General features: G+C 38.5%; 1 protein-coding gene across 9 annotated transcripts in view; it reads right to left on the reverse strand.

Moving 5' to 3' along the window:
* The window catches only part of MTA3 (metastasis associated 1 family member 3), a 173,161-nt gene that overhangs the window by 56,844 nt on the left and 93,227 nt on the right, over nucleotides 1-23,090 (reverse strand). For 8 of the 9 annotated variants that reach the window (XR_004971857.1, XM_036334736.1, XM_036334735.1 and 5 more), the window contains exons 5-8: nucleotides 20,404-20,467; nucleotides 15,900-16,017; nucleotides 6,755-6,857; nucleotides 4,565-4,664 (exon numbers count right to left, since the gene is read on the reverse strand). Coding sequence is in view for 8 of the 9 variants with exons in the window: in XM_036334736.1 (XP_036190629.1) it covers nucleotides 4,565-4,664; nucleotides 6,755-6,857; nucleotides 15,900-16,017; nucleotides 20,404-20,467 (385 nt within the window). In the remaining variant the exon portion in view is untranslated. The remainder of the gene's footprint in view (nucleotides 1-4,564; nucleotides 4,665-6,754; nucleotides 6,858-15,899; nucleotides 16,018-20,403; nucleotides 20,468-23,090) is intronic. The other variant, XM_036334737.1, reaches the window with a different exon arrangement.

Genomic DNA, 23,090 nt, shown 5'->3' on the forward strand with positions numbered 1-23,090 from the left:
CTCTCTTCAAATCTCCAGTATCCTCAAGGTCCTAAATGAAAAGTGTGATTTGACTAGGATTCACAAATAAAGAGTCATTCGCAAGATTGATGGCTACCATTTTTATAAAGAGTTAATATCTGATAACTGAAATTATTATTGGTTAAATCAACTTCCTCTTTTTTCTACGTTTTTCTTGATGGGAAAATTTTTACTATAAAAATTATACCTTGTTGTAAGGAGAAATTATAGAGTGATATTCTTGTAACAATCATACTAAAATGTGTGGTTAATCATGGCCTAACGACCATATTCAAATGTGATAATCTACAATGACAATAAAAATAGCATCACAAAGCCCCTTATAATGCTACAAAATCAGAATTAAATGGGACTCAACAAAGATTGTGGGGGAAATGCATCATCGTCATCGTCATCATCATCATCATCATCATCATCATCATCATCAACATTAATAACTAATTGTGAATATTTATTGAGCTCTTTAATGGCACCAGACACTGTTCTAAATTATTTACAAGCATTATCTCATTTAATCCTCAAGCTGATGCTGCATAGTAACTCAGAGACAGATCCTTCTGGAAGCTGGAGAGAGGGTGCCAAAGGTCTTAGTTCAGGGCATTGAGACATAGCCCACTTTCTCTCCCAGTGAGGACAGGGCCTTAAATGGGGTTTTAAGAGGCTAAAAGCCCAGTGTTTGTGAACATTACCTTAAACGAAGGATATAAGCTGTTGATTCTAATTTCTTCTGGAATGTTGATGGAAGCTCGAAAAGACTTGTGACAGCTATAAATCAGATGTCTTCCATCCAGTCTGGACAGCCAATGTCACAGAGAGTTCTATGCCCCTCAGAGAACCCAGGGCCCAGGAAAATCAGCCCTAAGGCATGTTCTGGAGAGCTACTCCAGTTCCATCAAGTTCCATGTGCTTGGATACACTAATTAGCAACTTACAGAGGTATGTCTATAATACTTCTTGTCAGACCATAACCCCTGAAGCAGGGTGGATAGGTTGTATTACTATTTCCACTGCAGATGATGAAACAGACACAGGGAGGTTAAGTCACTTGCATAAGACTATATGGATCATAAGCTACAGTTCCAGGGGAGGAAAACCATAGAATCATAAAAGTGTATCCATTTGCATAAGTCATACCATTATTCACAACAGCCAAAGGTAGAAGCAATCCAAGTTTTTATTGATGGGTGAATGGATAAACAAAATGTGATGCACACATACAGTGCAATATTATTATTTAGCCTTAAAAAGGAAAGAAATGCTGACACATACTACAAAATGGATGAAACTTAACTAAATGACATTCACTAAGTGAAATAAGCAAGTCACGAAAGGGCAAAGAATGTATGGTTCCACTTATATGAGGTATCTACAATAGTCAAATTCAAAGAGAAAAGAAGTAAAATTACGGCTGCCAAGGGCTAGGGAACAGGCAATGAGGAGTTACTATTTAATGTGTATAGTTTTAGCTGGAAATGAAAAGTTCTGTAGATGGCTGGTGCTGACGGCTGGCTGTACAATAATGTGGCTACTTAATGCCAGAGAACAGTATACTTACAAATGGTTAAAGTGATGAATTTTACTGCTATGTTGTATATACTTTACTACAATTTTTAATCAAGTTTTTCCTACTTAAATCTTTGTATGACTCCTGGTCTTCAGATGGTATGTATAGCTCTGATGATACAATATTAGAATTCAAATAGTTCATCTTAGTGATGAGATGTACTCAATAAAAGATTAAAACAATAAAATAGAAATAATATACTCCAATGACCTATTTTTTTTTTTAAATCTGTCCCAGAAATAGAAATTAAGTTCTTCATTCTCAAATATTTACTGAAGTCTTCTTCCTTGTTAGTATAGTGGTGACTATCCCCGCCTGTCAAATATTTACTGAACACCTATGTTTGTTGTTAGGGATTCAACAATGAGGAAAAACAGATATAATCATACATTAATGAATATTACAAGCTGACATGTGGGGAATGGGAAGGAGAAAAACAGACATTAAGCAGATAATCACAAAAATGAGTGTTTAATTATAAACAACTAACATGGAGGAACATAGTTGGTTCTCTGCATGAGCACATCACAAAGTAGCCTGCCCCAGACTGATGGATTAGACAAGATTTTAAAAAAGACTGGAGTTACCTTGGTGGGGCTGTGAGAGTATTCAGGCAAACGGAACTGGACATGCAAAGGTCCTGTAGCAGGAGGCAAACCATGGAACCAAAGGAAGGATACAGCCTGGCTAGAGCCCAGAGGACACAGAGGAAAGTGTGGGCAAGGGACTAGAGAAACAGGCCAGGCAAAATCCCCTAGTCTTGTTGACTGGTGTGGGTGTTGTTGTTTTTTACCCTAAATGCAATCAAAAGCCACTGAAAGGATATAAGATAGGAAACAGCAAAATCAAAGTTGCATTTTTAAAAGATCACACATAATAGAGGAATTAGAGGTTTCAGGATAAAATTTCCTCTCTACTAAATCAACACATCCTGACCTTTCCCAGAATCAGACTTAGCACTGGGAGGCCTAAGTTTCTAGTCCTGATTCTGTCACTAATTAAATGTGAATCTTTATATAAGTTACCTCACCATTATCTCTAATACAGTCTATCCTAGACGACTGCTTAAGCCCCAAACAACTCAAAAAATTCTTTTTCTGGTATCCTACCTTCCAAATTTAGTCCTCAGAGTCCAGGCAAAAGAGAAATCCAGTGTCTACACAATTACCTATTCTCTGAGACTGAGGCTTTGCCCCAGCCATACCTCCCATACAATGCACATGGCACTCCACCCTCCAGCCATGTGGGTGTAGACAACAAACATGAAGTAACAGGCTAGAACATCCACCAACTACTACTTACTAACCACCTCAAGGTTTACTTTGTTCTAAGGAATTTTGTTTCCTCAAAGGGGTGGAGGAAAGGTCAATGTAGTTATTGTTGTAAACTGATGATTTTTTTCCTTTGCATATTATACAAAATACACTTTACTTTTCTTTCTTTTTTTGTTACACTTCACTTTTTTTAAAAAATATATTTTATTGATTTTTTACCGAGAGGAAGGGAGAGGGATAGAGAGTTGGAAACATCGATGAGAGAGAAACATCAATCAGCTGCCTCCTGCACACCCCCTACTGGGAATGTGCCGGCAACCAAGGCACATGCCCTTGACCGGAATCGAACCTGGGATCCTTTAGTCCCCAGGCCGACACTCTATCCACTGAGCCAAACCGATTAGGGCTCCACTTCACTTTTTAATGAAACAAGGGTGAAATCTATGAAGCCTCCATGGCTTCAATACTCTTAATAATTATAAATCTTATTATATACCTTAGACTAGCAGTGTTTGAAATTCACAGTCTAGCTATGAGGAAGTTAGACCTAGCAATCTGCTGGTAGATTAAGTACCTGCTCCTAAAAAATTACTGGTGATTTGACAAGTGGCATACATTGACTGTCTTGGATAAATGGATGTGTCAGGTTAGGAGTGCTGAAAGCCCAGCTGCAGTCCTCACAGGAAAAACCACAAGAAAACCACTTGATAGGCTACCCAGGTTCTTGCAGTTTGCCAGCCCTGCCCTCTCTGCACTGGGAGGTCTTTGGATGCATGGTCTGGTCACCTGAAGGAGAAAGGTACTACCTGATCTCTTACAGGCCTGCAAACACTGAAAGAAAAGAAAGAACTTGACTCTCCAGATTCAGCTGAATGATAAATCAATTCTCATTTAAAGGCACAAAACAACTTAGCCTTTCACATGTTCCTTTTGGAAAACAATCAGCAAAACTCGTCATCAACATATTAATAATCAATTTTTAACCAGTCCCACTCATTTTTCTAGAAATGCCTCAGGATCTTATATTTTAACATCAAAGTGGAAGGCCTGACAGAGCTAGGCAAACAGTATTAAAGATGCAGATCATACCATCTGAATAACAAAAGGCGATTTCTTCCTGCTTTTGCAACTTCTAAAAGATGTCAATTTCATGGCACCAAAAACATAATTTCAACACAAGAACAACATATAGAAAGAGTCCAAGTAAAGCTGAACTTGGAGTAGGTAAAGCAGGAAACCAAGGCATTTAAATGTTGCAGATTTTCTTCAGTGCTGCCTAATCCAAGATAGATAACAATAATATTTAAACCCAAACCATTTTAGTGAGAATGAAAAAGAAGACTAATCTGGTAGCGAGAACTCCTCAGTAGGAATCAAGAACAAATCCAAATCCTATCTCTGAAACCAGTTGTATAAACAGACCAAAACAGAATTTCCTGAGCCTCTGAGTATACTTCTGCTAAAAAAATAATTAACAATTATAGTAATAAATAATTTAGGATATTAGATGTAATATAAAAGTGACCTCCAGACTGCTAAATACTAAAGAAAACAAGAGATGGAAACACTGGAGGAGCTGAAAGTACCTGCCTAGAAGGAACGTAATAGCCAAGATATGCTCTCGTGTCTACAACACTGCTATTTTGGCTTTAAAATTAAACAAGCAGCAGCAGAAAGAACCCTAAAATTTCAAAAAGCATCTTACCAGAGTGATGTCTCGGGAAGCTGCAGCTGCGCTCATATGCAAACTAGGCTGCCGTACAGAACTGCTGCAATCAAGGGCTCGAGCGAATGTCCCAACAGCACTAAATAAACCACAAAAACAAAGAGGGAAAATCAAGACTCTGTTATTTTTTTTATATTTAAAGAAACACATTTTGGTGGTGAATGAAAAATCAAGTTCTTGGATGTTTGAAAATCAAGTACCAAATAAAAATAGTATTTTCTATAAAATTTAAGAATTGACAAGCCAATTTACCATATGAGTCATTACCATTAAATTAAAAGAAAAAGTAGGTTGTGAGGCATAAAGGAGGGAAAGATCTATTTTGAAATACCACAGAGTAAACAATTTGGCATTCAAATGTGCTAAAAAATGAGAATTAAATTAGCTAGAATTCAACTATTACTGCAAAGCAAGTTCTGACCCCCTTTTTTTTTAGCCCAAATTGTGAAATCCCAGTTACATTTTTTTCTTGAAATATAGTCAACCTCTTCTTATGAGGCTTCAATATATATTTCCATTTTTAAGAATTACCACACTGATTATCATATGATTTAGAAAGACTTCCCACATGTAACAAACCCTAACTTCAAGAAATAAAGCATGAAACGACAATGACTTGCTCCTTGTCTATCTCTCTTTTAAACACGTTAGCTAAGAAAAAGTTTTTAAAATGTTGTAATTAAACTATAACACGTGAACAAAAAAGTACACATAGTACACATTGTACAGCTATGCAGTTCTGGCAAAGTGAATGCATCCATGTCACCAATATCCAGGGTCAAGAAACAGAAGATGACAGCACCCTACACTACTCCCTCTCTCCCTTTCCTCCAAAAGAACCACTATCCTGGATTCTAACACTACACACAGGTTCATTTTGCTCATTTGGGAACTTAAATAGAACCAAATACTATGTACTCTTTTCGTGTCCATCTTTTTTTGTTCAAAGTTATGTTTGTGGATTCACACATGCTGCTAGCTGTAGCTGTGTTCATTCATTCTCCTTGCTGTGGCGCATCCTCTGCATGATGCCCCCCTCCCCCCACTCCTGCCACTCTACTGATGATGGATATTTGTTTCCAGTTTGGATAGTGATATTCATGCCATCTGCATATGGGTCTTCTGGTTAGATGATAACAGTTTACCAAAGCAGCTATACCAACTCATACTCCCACCAGTAGGATGAGGGAGGGAGAGAGGAAGAAAGGGAGGGAGGAAGGAAAGGAGGGAGGTAGACAGTGATGTGAGAGAAAAACATTGATTGGTTGCCCTCACTACCCTCCCCAAAAGGGATCAAACCTACAACCCAGGTATGTGTCCTGACCAGGAATCAAACTGGCAACCTTTTGGTACACTGGATGACGCTCAACCAACTGAGCCACTCTGGCCAGGCTCAACTTTATTTTTGAGATTTCTCTCTTTGCTACATATAACTCTAATTCATTCATTTTAATTGTTGTAAAGTAATATTCCATTTAAGTATTATTGCTTGCTGATGTACTCTTAGTTTTTTTCTAATTTTTCGATTACAATGCTATGATAATCTCATTTCCCTTCTGCTTTGCAGGAGGAATTTAACCAGGGACCTCTTGATTCATGGGTTGACACTCAACCACTGAGCCACACCAGCCAGGCAAACATCATTTGCTTTTATAAGTAAAACAATAAAAATAAATTTCTATCCCATTCATTTTATCAAGAAAACAGGAAAAAGAGGTCAGGTGGAGAGGAAGGAAGCCAGTTTGGCAGTCAGGCTTAGAGTTCTCAAAGGAAAGCCATATGCTCAGCAGTAGGCCTTCCCCATGCATGGGTGCAGGTAAGAGGAATTTGAGGCACGAATTATTCTTGACACATGACTAATCATGCTTTAAATTAAAGACATGGGATTCTAGGAGTTGAATTTCCTCTTTATACTTTTGTGCAGTGCTTACATTTTTACAAGGTGTGTTTATTTTTTAATCTATGAAACTTAATAAATCTTTCATTTTTAAAACAGAAACTAATGATAATAAACCATTTTATTTAGGAAGTGGTGTGACATATATTAGGCTTTCTTACATAATTAAAAAAAATACAACCAATGAAAAAAGCAGAATACAAAGAAAGGAAAATATGTATAAATTATTTTATAGAAAGAAAAGATGTTTTCACGCAATGTGTCATACTCACCGTGCTACAACTAAAAACTGGTCAATCTGTCGATCTGTAAGTGGGCTATTTGGGTCCCAAACTTTAACTTCCAATTTTGACTGTTCCCTCTCATCTGATTCTCCTGTCCGAGAGCAAGGAAAATGGAGTCTTATTACCCATAAGGCACATACACGGTCACATATGACTGATGACTGTGGTAACCACAGCATTAAAAATGTAGGGTAAATGTTCATGGTTTTTGGGTACATTCTTTCAGACAGCAAATGTAGAACACTCTGTAAAGTGAACACTGATAAAAATGCAACCACACCATATGGTATTTTCATTTGTCATTAACATGTATTTCCTGAATACTTGTATGGGTGAGGCACTAAGCCTCATGCTAAGGGATATAAAAACAAAAAAGAAAGCACTCCTGCAGAAAGACGCTTAAACTATAATAAAACTTATACATAAATAACTATGCTACAAATGAAAAAAAAAATACCAAAAACCCTAGATGTCATAAGAGACATACAGATATGGCTGTAGAGAAATCATTTCAGGCTAGTTAGGGAGTGAGGTCATGCAGGAGGTGGCATTTCTGCTAAGAACTGAAAGGTAAAGGAGTCCACTGGCAGAAGAACAGGACGTAAGACTCAGAAAGGAACATGAGCAAAGTCAGGGGCTCCCAAATGTGATTAGAAAAGTAGTTTGTTTCGTCAGGAGTACATTAAGGGGAATCAGGGGAGATAGCTAAGGAAGTGGACTATGAACATGTTACTGAAGATGCCACATAGATTTTCTGAAAAGGGAGGTAATGAGAAGCTCTTGCCTTTTTAGTACGGGGGTGACAAGACCAGAATCAAACTTCTCATCTCACACTTAACAATGGTATGTAATTTGCTCTATGGACATACCTGATGAAGACAGAAACGACATGACATTGACAATGACAACAGACAGCAAAGGGAGATTTAGGAATGTCAGGGACAGACTAGAGGCAGCAGGTAGATTTCAAGCCTCGAAAACTACAGGGATGGTGCTGGCATTATCAGAAAGAAGACTGAGATAATGCAGGAAACTCTGTTTCAGGAATAGCTCACAAAGAGACATAACCATCAGGTAGGACTCAATATGAGGACAAAGGATAATAATGGGAAACAGATTTGGGAGTTGACTGAAATTTTGATTTACAGCTATGGATTTCCTATCAGGCTAGGAACTGGTTTTGGCTTTGTTTTGCTTTTGAATCACTCCAACTACAAAATCAGGCAGTGCCTTGCACTGACTGACATACTATGAAGCTAAACATCCCTGACAAGCTCAGGCTATGGGATTCAAATGTGTTCAGTCCTGGTATAGGAACAAGCAAGCATCAATGGCTCAAACAGAGAAAGAGGGAGGACAGAATGAGCCATTCTACCTGTAGTCTCCTTAGCCGACCACTGCTGTCAGGTTGGGGACTTGCCCATCCTGCCCCTTGTTCAAAGGCAGATAACCAGAGAGCCAATCGCCTCCCCTAACACACAGAAACGCACGCAGAGTAGAAAGAGTACTGGGCCAAAACAGATCTAAAGTGTTGGAAAGGATTTCATTTTTCACTGTTTACAGTCCTCAGCATGCTGAGCCAAGACATTCAACATTAGGTTCATAGTTAAAAACAAAAAATTTGCAAACTGTGTAAAACTTGAGAAAGGAGAATGTCACATTTACACTTCCCTATATCTTCCAGTAATATATTTTAAGCAAGTTAAATAGTAATGGTAAAAAAAAAAGATAGTAATGATGAAAATAAAAATTTGATATCTTAATTTTTAAATAATACCAGATAAAATGACAATGCTACTCAGTATTGCGCCCCTCTCTGTTATATACTCCAGAACGAAAGGGTAAAACTGATATTTAATTTTCAAATTCTAGTAAAATTGATATTTCAATCCCACCTATTCATTCTGCAGCACACAGCACAAAGAGAATCCCATATAAGAATTCTAAAATAAATTTGCTGCAAACAATAAGAAAACACTCCTGGATGCACTTATACTAACACCTAAGATACAGATTAATACCATGAAATGAGAACAAAAATAGCAACAACAAAATGAAGATAGAAATATCAAACAGTCACTCTAAACTATTAAATAAGGATTCCCCATTTTGGATTCAACATATAATAACATTTAAATAACAGTTTGATCACTTCTTTACAATTAAAAAAAAACTTTTAAGAAGCTCTTGAGTAACCTTATTTGGAATCTATATAACTAAATTCTCAGCTAAGTGTAAGGAGTACTCTTTGGAATGGTCTTGGTAACTGTAGTATGAGCCAGAGACTAGAGCAGCGGTTCTCAACCTGTGGGTCGCGACTCCTTTGGCGGTCGAACAACCCTTTCACAGGGGTCGCCTAAGACCATCCTGCATATCAGATATTTACATTACGATTCATAGCAGTAGCAACATTACAGTTATGAAGTAGCAACGAAAATAATTTTATGGTTGGGTCACAACATGAGGAACTGTATTTAAAGGGCCATAAGGTTGAGAACCACTGGACTAGACCAAGATTAACTCCATGCTCTACTCCTGTTCATTCCAATCATCGCAATAATCTTACTTTCCTCCTCCATTTATGATAATCTGCTCAAGTCCCACATCATCAAATCATCCAGTTCATGAAGAGCTCCCTAATACCTGAATTCCCATGAAATGTATTTACCAACTAACTGTATGAATTGTATATTAGCATCCTATTTTGGCACCAAGCACAAAGGTCAATCAATCCTTTGTCCCCTTAAACCCTGGACTAATGCTTCCTCCACTGAGATATGTCATGTGTACAGTTTCAACAAAATAAAAAATGGAATTCAGGTTGCAGATGTTTTTGAACACAGGGAAATATCTTCATAAGCCCCTTCATCTATAATTCCAAGCTTCCCCATAGTTGGGTGTTGTTGTTTTTTTCAATTACAATTTACTTTTAGTATTTTGTATTGGCTTCAGTTGTGTAATATAGTGTTTAGACAGCCATATAGTTTTAACACAGTAGAAAGTGCCACAGATTTTGAGGCCACTAAATCAGCCACTACTTACACTAGAGGAAGACATTTCTGTAGAATGTCCATCTTTTTTTTTCTCTTAAGCTCTCTGTGAGAATACATGCTTTCCTGATCGCAGGGGAAAGTCTTAGATGAACTAACCCAACTTCCACACCATAATGACATTTTCCTACTTACCTACTGCACATGAGCTAATTCAAGGTCTTAAAGCATATGTTGCAGCAGGGAGACTATATTAATGTAACTCTTTAACTCTCAAAGATGGAGCCTCCTGAAGTTCTCAAACACTGACAAGAGTATTGAACTAGTAGCAACAGACAGTGGTGACCAGGGGAAAGCAACTGTAGTAGCTAACAATGTGTTGAGAGCTGTGCTAAATAAATTACTTCATTTGGTCATCACAACACTATTATACAGGGTGGAGCAAACATAGGTTTACAATTGTTCGTATGGAAAATAATACAATAATTAATAAATAATAAAAATAAGCTCTTTCACATACAACTGTAGACCTACTTTTGCCCCCTATATATGTACATACATTATCCCCTTTTTAAAGGGGAAGAAATGGGAACTTAGAGGCGTTGAACAGTTTTTCCAAGGTTATTCAGCTAAAACATAGCACAGCCAGGTTTTACCCAAACCTGTGAGTCCACTCATTGTAGTTTAATAATTTAATGTTATTATACTTTTTAGCAGCCACAATTTTAATTTAATATGTAAATAGATTTCTTTCTTAAATGTTCAGTGTTATAACACAGTGAATTAATAATTCAAAAATTTGCACATTATAATATCTTTTTGTACAGAAAATTCTCTAGGTGCTTTATTCAAACTCAGTAAAAGGTTTAAAATCTCAAAGAACCCTTTACCTTCCTTTGCAAACTACATACCAATCCAGATATTCAAGAGTTTGTTAGATGGTGAGCAGTCATAAATGAAACTCTAAAGTCACAAAAAGATTTATTCCCTAGCAAGACAAATGCCACAACAATATCTTAGAATCCATCAAGATATGTACACAAAGAATGTAAGCCTATAATATATTCTGACATGGTGCTGATGTTGCCACCTCCTCAGGATATTAATTCTAGTTCTGCAACCCATGCCAGTGCAAACTGGAATCTGGCCACTGATCAAATGTACCCACTCAAGAGCATCAAAGTAAATATCTGTTCTTTTTCTAAAAACTGTTTTTATTGATTTTAGAGAGAGGGGAAGGGAGAAGAGAAAGAGAAACATCAATGACATCAATCAGCTGCCTCCCACATGCACCCCAACCAGAAATGGAGCCCACAACCTGGGCAAGTGCCCTGACCAGCAATCGAACCAGTGACCTTTTAGTGCACAAGTTGGCGCTCAACCAACCAAATGAGCCACACCAGCCAGGGCCATAAATATCCTTTCTTGAATATGATGTTTCCTACTATTTAATTTCCCTACAAAAAGGTACTAGCTATATACGGAAGTTTCTATGATGACAATGTCCATGTTTTTCAAGTGTGGTTTAACCACTGGCATACCTATTTGCAGCCCAACACCCTCTCCCTTGACAAAAATATTAATTAGAAAACAGGAGTTCTTTAAATCTTGTATCTACTAGTAATTGACTACCTATTTATAACTGAAAAGAAACATTTAGTATATGCTAAATGCTTTAAGCTGAAATAAGAATCTAAAGTGACTTCTTCAATTATATGAAAAATATGGTGTTTTTCTTTGTTAAAGTTGAATACTTACAAATAAAGCCAATAAATTATAGACTTAAAAATAAGCTTACCTAGTAATACACAAAACTACATGACTAAATCTTTTTTTTTTTAACTCCCACAAGACCCAAAAATGGCCTGAACAAAGGGCAAGACATCCCTTGTTTCTGGTTAAGATGTTTTAACCTCATCAAAATGTCTGTTCTCCTTAAAATAATTTAAAAATTAATGGCAAACCCCAATAAAAATAGGAAGATTATTATTTTTCCTCTCTGGTGTTAGTCAAGCTGATAATAAAACTCATTTCGAAAAATGATACAGCGACTATCCTCACCAGATATTAACACATATCTCAAAGTCTTTATAATTAAAACAGTGAGTTACTAGAGCAGGAACAAATAGACCAGTGGAACAGAACAGAAATCTCAAAAGCAGCCCCACATACTGCTCAATATTATGAAATGATCAATCACCTTCCAACGTAATATATAATGTTAATACAATTTCAATCAGAATCCCAATAAATCTGGAAGAGAAGAAATTGACAAATTGTTGATAAACTACCACAGTAAGGGGGGAAAAATCTTAAGAGATGCGATCTCTCCACTAAGAAATTTTAAAAAAACAGTAAGGGAAAACTTGCCCTGTCATAAAACATATGAGATAGATAAAGTAAAGTCGGATCTCTAACACATGAAACTTTGCTTGGAATATACTTTTATGGGTCTCTATAGAATACTTATGTAACAGTCTGGGAGAATATGTAAATTAATAACAGGGGTTAACAGTGACTTAGAAGGGATGATCGGAGGTACTACTTTTATTTCCAGTGTAACTGCATCATTATCTTCCACGATTCCTATTATTTGCAATAAAATAATTTTAAGATTTAAAAAAAATGGACAGAAGTAAAGAGAATACAGTGGAGCCCTTTTGTTATGCTATGTTACAAAGGGATTTCATCCTAAGTATTTCTAACTGTGCAAATTTAATTTGGGTATTTTGACTACGTGTTGAAGAGGTGAGATTCTAAGAAATGTGAAGTACCGAACAGCAGCTTTCAACTTGTAGCGGAATCCCAAGGTTCCCTAGGACACCTTAAGAGATTTAATAGGGCCTTCTCCCCCCACCTCACCCATAATTACCTAATTTTTCTTATATTATTTAAGGTCATGTTGTGTAATATTTCATTTAAAGAAAAGGTTTTAGTGCCTAAATAAAGTTTGTAACAAGACTGTCAGGAGAAACATTATATTAAAGGCAATTAGTATTTGTTAATGAGCTCTAAGATCTATTTTATTAGTGAACATTGAGTCTCATTTTCTAAATACAAAGAATGCCTTTGTCAGATAACTGGTGTAACTCTCCCAATGACACAGCTGTCTAGAATCATTCCTCTTACTTAGAAGAACCTCAAGTCCATTTTGAGGACTACAGAGTAAATTATTGCATTTTATGTATTATTGTTTCCTAAAATAATTTTTTGAAATTCTAACCTAGGTGGACATGTTTTGCAAATTATATCACTCTGACTAGACTTTTGATTTTCAGGGACAAATATTATATTTAAATGCTTTTTGGATAAATGGGAACTCGTGAGATTGCATGACCTGATTTTTCTGCCCACTGTTACGTGAAACATCCCAGCTTCATTACTTTGTTCAGCAGGTATGTCTGCATGAGCAATACACAAAACTTCTAGACTTTTTATATACCTAGGCTTATGCTCAGTCCTCAAGGGAGAACCACACAATCAATGACTCAGGCAGTACAAAATGGTAAAAGTCAAATAATAAGAATAGCGTTAAGGATTACATGAGCATCAGGTCTGCACAGTTTGAAGAAGGGAGAGATCAGAGTTCAGGGAGGAGTAATAAAGGGCAGCCCAGGATATATAGGACTTGGGCTGGGTGCCTGTACACACATGAGCACCAGGGATGTTCCTGGCTTTTGGCCTGTGCACAGATGGACTTACTAAACTATCTCACTAGAAGCATACACATTTGTCAAAAACTCATAGAACTGTACACTAAAAAGGGTGAAATGTACTTACAACATATAAATTATACCTTAATTACAACAAGGAAAAAGCCCACCTATAAATGACTACCTGGAAGACAAGTTGACATTTTGTAAAAATTTCAAACACATGTGCCCTATGATTTAGCAATTGCACTTTTAGGAACATATTTTCCAGTTATATCCAGAGTACAAAATTATTCATTATACCATTACAGCACTATTGGTAACATTTTAAAATCAAGTGTTTTTTTTTTTGTTTTTTTTTTTTTTGTTTTTTTTTTATATTTTTTATTGATTTTTTACAGAGAGGAAGAGAGAGAGATAGAGAGTTAGAAACATCGATGAGAGAGAAACATCGATCAGCTGCCTCCTGCACATCTCCCACTGGGGATATGCCCGCAACCCAGGTACATGCCCTTGACCGGAATCGAACCCGGGACCTCTCAGTCCGCAGGCCGACGCTCTATCCACTGAGCCAAACCGGTTTCGGCATCAAGTGTTTTTTAATAATAATTTAGTGAACACTAAATGATACAAGTCTAATATCAAACATTAAGGACTATAAATATCCAAAAATTGTTTCTGGAAGACAAGCCGGTTTGCACCAATCAGAATGTGAGTAAATGCAATCTCCCAGCCTATATAGTAAATTGATATAGTCCAGTTAAAAAAAAAACATGTCCCAACACAGTTGAATACAGACATAGCATTCTGTTTGCCAGGCTTAATCATTACTGACTGACCTTTCCTGGTACTGAAGTTCATGAAAATGCAAAAGTCTGCAGACTGCATTATTCACAGCCATCCCACCTACCCACGACTGACATCAATGTGTCCTACGGTTCACAAACTCTATCCTGAGTACCTGTTGATCTAACTTTTCTGCATACATATTCTAGAAGGAAAGCAAGGTAGAGAGAAGAACCTATGGAAGAGCTCATATGCTTTAATAATCAGAGGGCAGAAATAAACGTGGAGGCCTTTCTGTGAATAATGCAAACCACACAGATCTTAAAGAAAAAGATTAATAAATTCTAAACTTCTATATGACAAAAAATTAAATAAAATATATTTACATCACTGTTAAAATGTCTTAAAAATAAAATAATGAAGTAGGGGAGGTGTGCTTTAATAGTTGTAGACAAAGGGCAAATACTTTGTATTTGTTTACCTTTAATATTCAAAGAACTCCTGCCAGTACATAAAAAGGTAAATAACCAAGGAGAAAATGCACAAGATATTTACAGAAGGGCTAAAGATAACTAAGACAAGCATAATCTCAAATTCTAAACCTTTTTTTAAATTAAAATAATGAGAATTCAAAATGTGAAGGGGAAAATATCCCTCATAATCACAGTGTTGCTGAAGGCATCTGGTTCTTTCATTTATAACAATACAGTATTTTGGAATGGCAAAGAAGCATTTTAGATATCTAAAATGTACATACCATTTCACTTCTAAGGAGTTATGCTTGAAAACTATTTACACAGCAAAAATATATGTATAGATTTTCTAAAAGCATCATTTGTAATGACCAAAAAAAAAAAAAATCCTAAACATCTAAAAGTCTATCAACAGAAGACTGGAAAAGGAAATTACCATACCTCTATGAAACATAAGAACTGTACAGTCACTAAAAAGAATAGTTACTCTACACACGGGAAAAGATGCTGAAGATACACTGCTAACTGAAAGAAGCAGTTGCAAAAATAACGTGCAACCTGCCACTGCACATGGACCATTCCTGGGTGAAGTGTAAGCCAAAGTGGGAACAAAATAAACATGCCCTTTTGATCAGAATAATTGAACATGGGTTTGAAATGAAGGAAAGGGGATGACATTCATTTCCTATGTTATACATTTCTCTATTTTGTGTTTCATTTTTTAATGTAAGAATGTTTTACTTTTGAAATCACAAAATAAAAGTTTTGAGTATGCAGTTATAATATATGTTTTTCTAGGAAGATGTTTTTAAAATACAAAGCTTGGAATCTCTTTGTTACATTAAGCTCCCCAGATCAGCCAAAATCTCCATCAAATGTAACTGCTCACTAGAGTTCATAGCCTCTTCCTCTAGAAGGCTTACGGGCATTCAGGATCTCAAGGCACAAGCATGCCACATTAAAACACAAATTCAACAATATGAACATTCTTAAGTTTGCCCTTTAAAAACAAAAGAGAAAACAGCCAAAACACTCATAAAAATGTAAAATCAAAAATGAATAATTGATGAAATAAATTATTATCCCTTGCTTTTTTCTGCAATTCTAAAATTGGGAGAACCCGTTTAAACTTTAGCCTAAAAGTTGTTTCTCCCAACTGAGAAAACCAATGTTTGAGTTTTCAGATACAGTATATGTTCTCATAGTACTTGAAACCCAAAGTAAGTCATACCTTCTGAGAGCATTTCTGGAATGTCTGCTTGATATCTAGGTCCCACTCTGATCTCACCTTTGTCAGCTAATAGTGTTTTCACAGAGGGGTCATAGACCAATGAGTAGAAAAAGGTATCCTGGAAAAAAACACACAAAAAAACAGAAAATACCTAGGTAAACGTTTTATAAAACAAAAAATCCAATGTCATGATCATGAAACCACAAAACTTCAGAGTGTATAAAATTTCACTTTGGTGAACAAATTCATAAATGTTTAAGGAGAACACGAAGTTATTATCATTATGTAATACAGTATAATATTAAATCAAGCCAAAAGAAATAGCTTAGAAAAATATATTATAAAGATTTATTATTTGTTCTAGTCTAAAAGAAAACCATTTCACTGCTCTAAAACAGGATTTTGAAAAGCTAGCAAAATTAAGCCATGTACGTCAAAGGTAAGATACCTAAAATCAAGTAAACAGTTAAACGTCCAAAGCCCACACTAAACAGTATGGATGCTTACATAGATAATAGGCACTCTTACTTTTTGAGTGTCCATCCGCATTTTATTAAAATGTACACACACCCACATTAATTAAACTACAGAAGAGCTGAGCTTTTATACAGTTTACTGATTAAAGTGTCACACTGTAAACATTTAATTAAACATTTAATTAAACATTTATTACTTATCCTAGCTAATAAAAGAGAAACATGGTAATTGGTGTATGACCGCTACCCTTCCCATTGGCTAACCAGGGCGATATGCAAATTAACTGCCAGCCAAGATGGCGGCCGGCAGCCAGGAAGCTTGAAACTAACATGAGGCTTGCTTGCTTCAGTGACGGAGGACTCCAACGTTCCCCGCCTGCCGCTGCAGGCCTCTGAGCTGCAACTCTAAGCAACTATGTTACAAATATAGAAGCTAAACAAAACCCCAGAAACCTGCTTTAGTCCGCCAGGCTTCAGCCAGCAGGATCGCAACACTGTAAGCAAAGGTCAGAAACCTACTTTCAGCAGCGGAGGCCTACAAGCTGGAGCCAAGCCTCAAAGCTAAAGCTGGCCCAGAATAAAAAAAAAGAAAAAAGAAAAAAAGGAGCGGTTGGGAGCTTCCATCACCCCCAGCTTGAAAACAACCCTCAGCCCCTCACCCAGACTGGCCAGGCACCCCAGTGGGGACCCCCACCCTGAAGGGTGTGTGACCAGCTGCGAACAGCCATCATCCCCTCACCCAGGCTGGCCAGGCACCGCAGTGGGGACCCCCACCCTGATCCAGGACACCCTTCAGGGCAAACCAGCCAGCACCCACCCGTGCACCAGACCTCTATTCTATATAGTAAAAGGGAGATATGCCTCCCAGCACCGGGATCAGCGGAGCCGCAAGGCCTACCACCAGGATCAGCGTGACAGGGGGCAGTGGCCCAACCCCCTGATCGGCCCTGCTCTGTGTGTGACAGGGGGCGGGGCCACAACCTCCCTATCCACCCTGCTCTGTTCGTGACAGGGGAAGGCGCCCCAACCCCCTGATCAGCCCTGCTCTGTGCCTGATAGGGGGGAGCTCCCCAACCCCCTGATCGCCCTGCGGCTGTGTGTGTGACAGGGTGCGGCGCCCCAACCCCCTGATCGGCCCTGCTCTGTGGGTGACAGGGTGAGGTGCCCCAACCCCCCCTCCCACGGGCCCTGCTCTGTGTGTGACGGGGTAGAGCCATAACCTCCCCATCGGCCCTGCCCTGAGTGTGAGAGTGGCAGCGCCCCAACCCCCTGATTGGCCCTGCTCTGTGGGTGATAGAGGGCGGCACCCCAACCCCCTGATGGGCCCTGCTCTGTGCATGACAGGGGGCAGCGCCCCAACCCCCTGATTGGCCCTGCTCTGTGCGTGACAGGGGGTGGCACTGCAACCTCCCTATCGACCCTGCCTTGAGTGTGACAGGCGACAGTGCCCCAACCCCCCAATTGGCCCTACCCTGAGCGTGACTGAGGGTGGCATTGCAACCTCCCAATCGCCCTGCTCTGTGCATGACAGGGGGCGGCGCCCCAACTCCCCAATCGGCCCTGCTCTGAGCCCGACCAGGGGCTGCACCTAGGGATTGGGCCTGCCCTCTGCCACCCAGGAGCAGGCCTAAGCCAGCGGGTCGTTATCTCCCGAGGGGTCCCAGACTGTGAGAGGGCATAGGCCAGGCTGAGGGACCCCCCCCGAGTGCACAAATTTTTGTGCACCGGGCCTCTAGTAATTCTATAGTTCTCCTTTAAATTCTGAAGCATTCATATGTATACATAGGTAGGTATATTAATATTCATACATACCACCACGATCAGCACACCCACCTGACTATCCATGGTCCCATAAAATGCAACAGAGCCCTAGTTACTGAGCCTAATGGATAAGAAGACCCAGCCACCAGTCCTTTGCTGAATTCTGGGTAACCAATGGAGGCCATCTGAACAGGTAAAGTCTTGTCCTTGCTTTCGGCTATGATTCTGAGGGTCACCTACTGCATGAACCTCTCTATTAAATCCTGGAAGGCCGGGCCCATCATTACCATCAGCACTTTACCAAGACCCAGCCAAGCAAACTGCAAATAAGAGTTAGATTATAAAGCTTTCTCCTTTCAAGGTCTTACAGGCTGTGATAATGGGAAAGGAGAAAACCAAAAAGGAGATACTAAGAAATTCTGCAGTGTTTTAATCATGGTTCACTGTCAGAAAAATTAAACAGCAGAACTGTTCAAAAGTCACACCATTACGTGACAATCTATGCATGTAAAAAAATGCTATATAAGGAAAAGAAAAAAAATCTGCAGATTATATAAACCTGCTTAATAGATTGGGGGGGGGGGGGGTAAGGACAGTCAGTACATAATCAGAGTTGTTGTTTCATTATTTTTTTAAGACAGGAGCAACAAAGAATGTTACCAGGTAACTAAAGCTGTTACCACTGGCTCACTATCAGCTTTAAAAGTAGAGGCACTTTAGGTCACTTTCAGTCTGTAAAATGTTAGTATAGTATTCCATAAAACAAGATTTTGCACCCTGGCCAGTGTGACTCAGTTAGTTGGGTGTCATCCTGTACACAGCAAGGTTACTGGTTCCATTTCTAGTCAGGGTGTGTATGGGAGACAACCAATCGATGTTTCTCTCTCACGTTGATGTTTCTCTCTCTCTCTCTCCCTCTCCCTCTCTCTCTCTCTCTCTAAAATCAATGAAATTGAATGAATATGTTTTTGAAAAAAATTTTTTGTTAAAGTTTCCTTAAACACACTGCCACAGGTCAGTTCCTATCTCAAAGATTGATAAAAGGCTAAGTGGTGAAAAAAACAAACACCTTTGCAAATTTTCACCTATTACAGTCCTTAGCATATCCAAATTGCTAACAATAACATAGAAGGCAAAAAATACCATTTTTTAAAAATCCACTCAACAGTCAAATATTCAAATAAAATACACTGGAACATATTGAATGTTCCCTCCTTTTATTTCTGCTTCTGTGCTAATTTATAGCATTATCAATATCCATGTTATGATCAACCATTCTGCTGGACAGACTGATGTGAGTACCTTCTTTTCTAAATTTCACAAGCATAAGTTATAAGGACTATTAGTCTTTTTTTCTGCCTTGAATATTTATTTCCTTTTAGTTTTCTTTATTAGAGTTCCTAATACGTAGTAGGTCCACATATTTTAGCTATCCTTTTATTTATGTTTTCTTCATTTGAAATATGAGGACAATACTTGAGTATGATAAGAAATATGTCCCTTTAATTCTTTTTTAAAAATACACACACGCATACACACACACACACACACACACACACACACACACACACGTATATAAAATAAAGATTTAGGGAAAACAAAAACACCATGAAACTATATATAAAGGTAAAATACTGAAGCAACACCAACAGTAAAATATTTTCCCCATAATACCAATGCTAATAAGTCACATACAACTGTGTATAAAGTGAAATACAGGTTATTCTGTTGATAAGCATTTCCTCCCTTCATTTGAAGCACATGCTCGAATTCAACCTGCTAAACATAGTTAAAATTTTTCTTGAAGTTTACAGAAATAAATATTTTTAGTTGACAAAGTTTATTAGGGTTCCAGGAAAGAAAGCACACCACCAATGGTAAAATCTCATCTAAAAGAGTCTAAAAGAAAAGCTATTTATTAAAAACAATGATGGCAACAAAACAAACAAAAACCAGGAAAGAGGACCAATTACAGTAAAATCATGTCTTCATAAGCCAAAATATTTCTTCTACCAGCTAATCATGTGCTGTACTTTATACAGTTTTTCATTACCAACTAAAAAGAGAGAGACAGACACAGGGGTTTTGTCAACTCTTGCCTCAACCAGAAAAATCAAATTATCCAAATACATTTTAGTGATTATATTTTTACTATAATACTGCTATGGTGGTGCAATAATTTGGTACAAAAAGAAATTAATTCAAAAGATATGGCTTCATGCAAAAAATGGAAAAACACACAGAAAACAAGTATAATTGTGAATTACCTCTTTATCGAGATATGACAATACTGACTCTGTCTCATTCAGAAGGGCAACACTGCATTTCCCCCTGTTGAAAGAGGGGGAAAGTGAATGAACAAATAAGCGTTTAAGAAAGGCTACTCCACCTTCACAGTGGTGACGTATGCAAAATACGGAATATTCCAAATGTAAAGTTGGCATTAAAAATCCAAATGGCAGTTAGGAATATACATAAATGTAAGACTGGCTTTACAATCCTGGTGTTGTATAATCTAAAACATAAGACTGTTTTTGTAGACATTTATAGAGAAGCTAACCTCTATAAATGGAAAGAGCAGTTAGGTGGTAAACGCTTATATCATAAAGCATTTTATAGTTATTTCTGAATTATTCAAGGAAAAAGTACAATGAAAAACCTTCAGATTAAGTCAGTTTCTGAGTCTATAATGAGTAAATATGAGGTGGTTTTATATTTTTCAAGCAAAAATATAAACAATGAAAACAATTATATAAACAATGAAAACCAGTATCTAATATAACCTCCAGATTTTTAAAGAAGCCACTGCATATGATAACCTAAAAATAATACACACTCATATCAGGATTAACTAACTTACCTTTATTGAAACTGCTCTAAAGACTAGTTAAAATTTAAACACTAGCAACTTCTACAGAGCAAGGGGCAAAATAACGATCTATAGGCTTGTGCGGACCTTGAAGTTTGATAGCAATTACCTTTGATCCTAAGTCTGTGCATGAGTTTGGAAATTATGTCAATTTAAAAAGGCTGGTCTAGACTTGAGAAAAAGTAAGGTTATCCAGGTAGAGGCATAAATTATGAGCACTTTTAAAATTATCCTCACTAGCTTGAAAAATTCAATATAGCTATATATGTGACAGGAGGATTTTTAAAAATATATTTTTATTGATTTCAGAGAGGAAGGGAGAGAGATAGGAACATCAACGATGCCCTAGCCCAGTGGTCGGCAAACCACAGCTTGCAAGCCACATGCGGCTGGCTCTTTGGCCCCTTGAGTGTGGCTCTTCCACAAAATACCACATGCGATTGAAACTTTGTGGCCCATATGCAGAAGTCGGTTTTTGGAAAGATAGACGAAACAAGTATACAAGACGAGTGTGGATGGGAGAGTTGGAAGGGGTCGACCTCAGCGAACATACCTCAATCAGATTGAGGACATTTTTAGCAAAGGCCAGCTTAGGAGTACCCTAAATTAATAACAATATACCTACCTATATAGTTTAAGTTTAAAAAATTTGGCTCTCAAAAGAAATTTCAATCATTGTACTATTGATATTTGGCTCTATTGACTAATGAGTTTGCCGACCACTGCCCTAGACGGTTTGGCTCAGTGGACAGAGCGTCGGCCTGTGGACTGAAGGGTCCTGGGTTCGATTCCAGTCAAGGGCACATGCCCGGGTTGCAGGCTTGATCCCCAGTAGGGGGAGTGCAGGAGGCAGCCAATCAATGATTCTCTCTCATCATTGATGTTTCTATCTCTCTCTCCCTCTCCTTTCCTCTCTGAAATTAATAAAAATATTTTTTTTAAAAAACACACATCAATGATGAGAATCATCAATTGGCTGCCTCCTCCAGGACCACCACTGGGCAACATGACCTCCTTATTCATAGATTGATGCTCAACCACTGACCCATGCTGGCAGGTCTTGACAGAAGAATTTTGACTGTTCAAGTTATAGATATTTGTCAGGGCTCAGAAATATTTTCTAAATATGATGTATTTAATTTTCTAAACAAAAGTCACTACTTGCTCCCCACAAAATAACAAGCAAAAATAAACACATTACAGGGAATACAGTCCATAGTCGATATGTATAAAAGGCTAAGTGACTGTCCGACCTCTGGTACCTATGTTGCGCACTGACCACCAGAGGGCAGACGCTCAGTGCAGGAGCTGCCGAGCTGCAGTGACTTGGCAGCGGTGGTTCTTGGGTTAAGGACCCTGAAACCAGAGAGGAGGGAGCCTGATTCCTTGTGGGGCTGCATGATTCCACCTTCAGCCTGATTCCACCTTCAGCCATGGGTTATGTTGTTGCTGGGGCACTGTCGTCCCGAATCTGGTTTACTGCACACTTGTGTTTGCATTCCACACCCTGTAGGACAGCAACTTTGCAGAGTGCCCTCTCATACTCTGGGACCCCTCGGGGGATGTTGGAGAGCCAGTTTCATCTGATCCCCACAGGCCAGGCCAAGGGACCCCACCTGCTCACTCTGTAGATGCCCACAAGCTGCAGCACCGCCCCAGGTGCAGCCGGCTGGGAAGGAACCAAAGGAGGTTGGCTCCAGGGTGTGTGTCCGGCCTGTCTCGCCCAGTCCCGCCCATTGGCCACCACCCGGGACCACCTGCATTAGTCCCTGCACCAGAGCCAGCACCTTGAGCCAACTCCGCAAGCCAGCATCTCAAGCCCAAAGACCTGAGCATGAGTTTTCTTTCTTTTTCTCCCCATCTCACTCCGCAGATGCCCTTCGAGCCACGGAGCCATCCCAGGAATTCTAATTAATTTCCTTTCAATGTGTACGAATCCGTGCACCGGGCCACTAGTATTATAATAACTATGCATGTCACCAGGTGAGTGGGGGTGGGGGTGGGAGTATTACTTTGTAGTAAAGTATATGCCCTGGCCAGTGTGACTTGGTTGGTTGAAGCATTATCACATACACCAAGGGGTGG

Source organism: Myotis myotis, unplaced genomic scaffold, assembly GCF_014108235.1.
Source record: "Myotis myotis isolate mMyoMyo1 unplaced genomic scaffold, mMyoMyo1.p scaffold_m19_p_14, whole genome shotgun sequence".
In the NCBI taxonomy this organism is placed as follows: Eukaryota; Metazoa; Chordata; class Mammalia; order Chiroptera; family Vespertilionidae; genus Myotis; species Myotis myotis.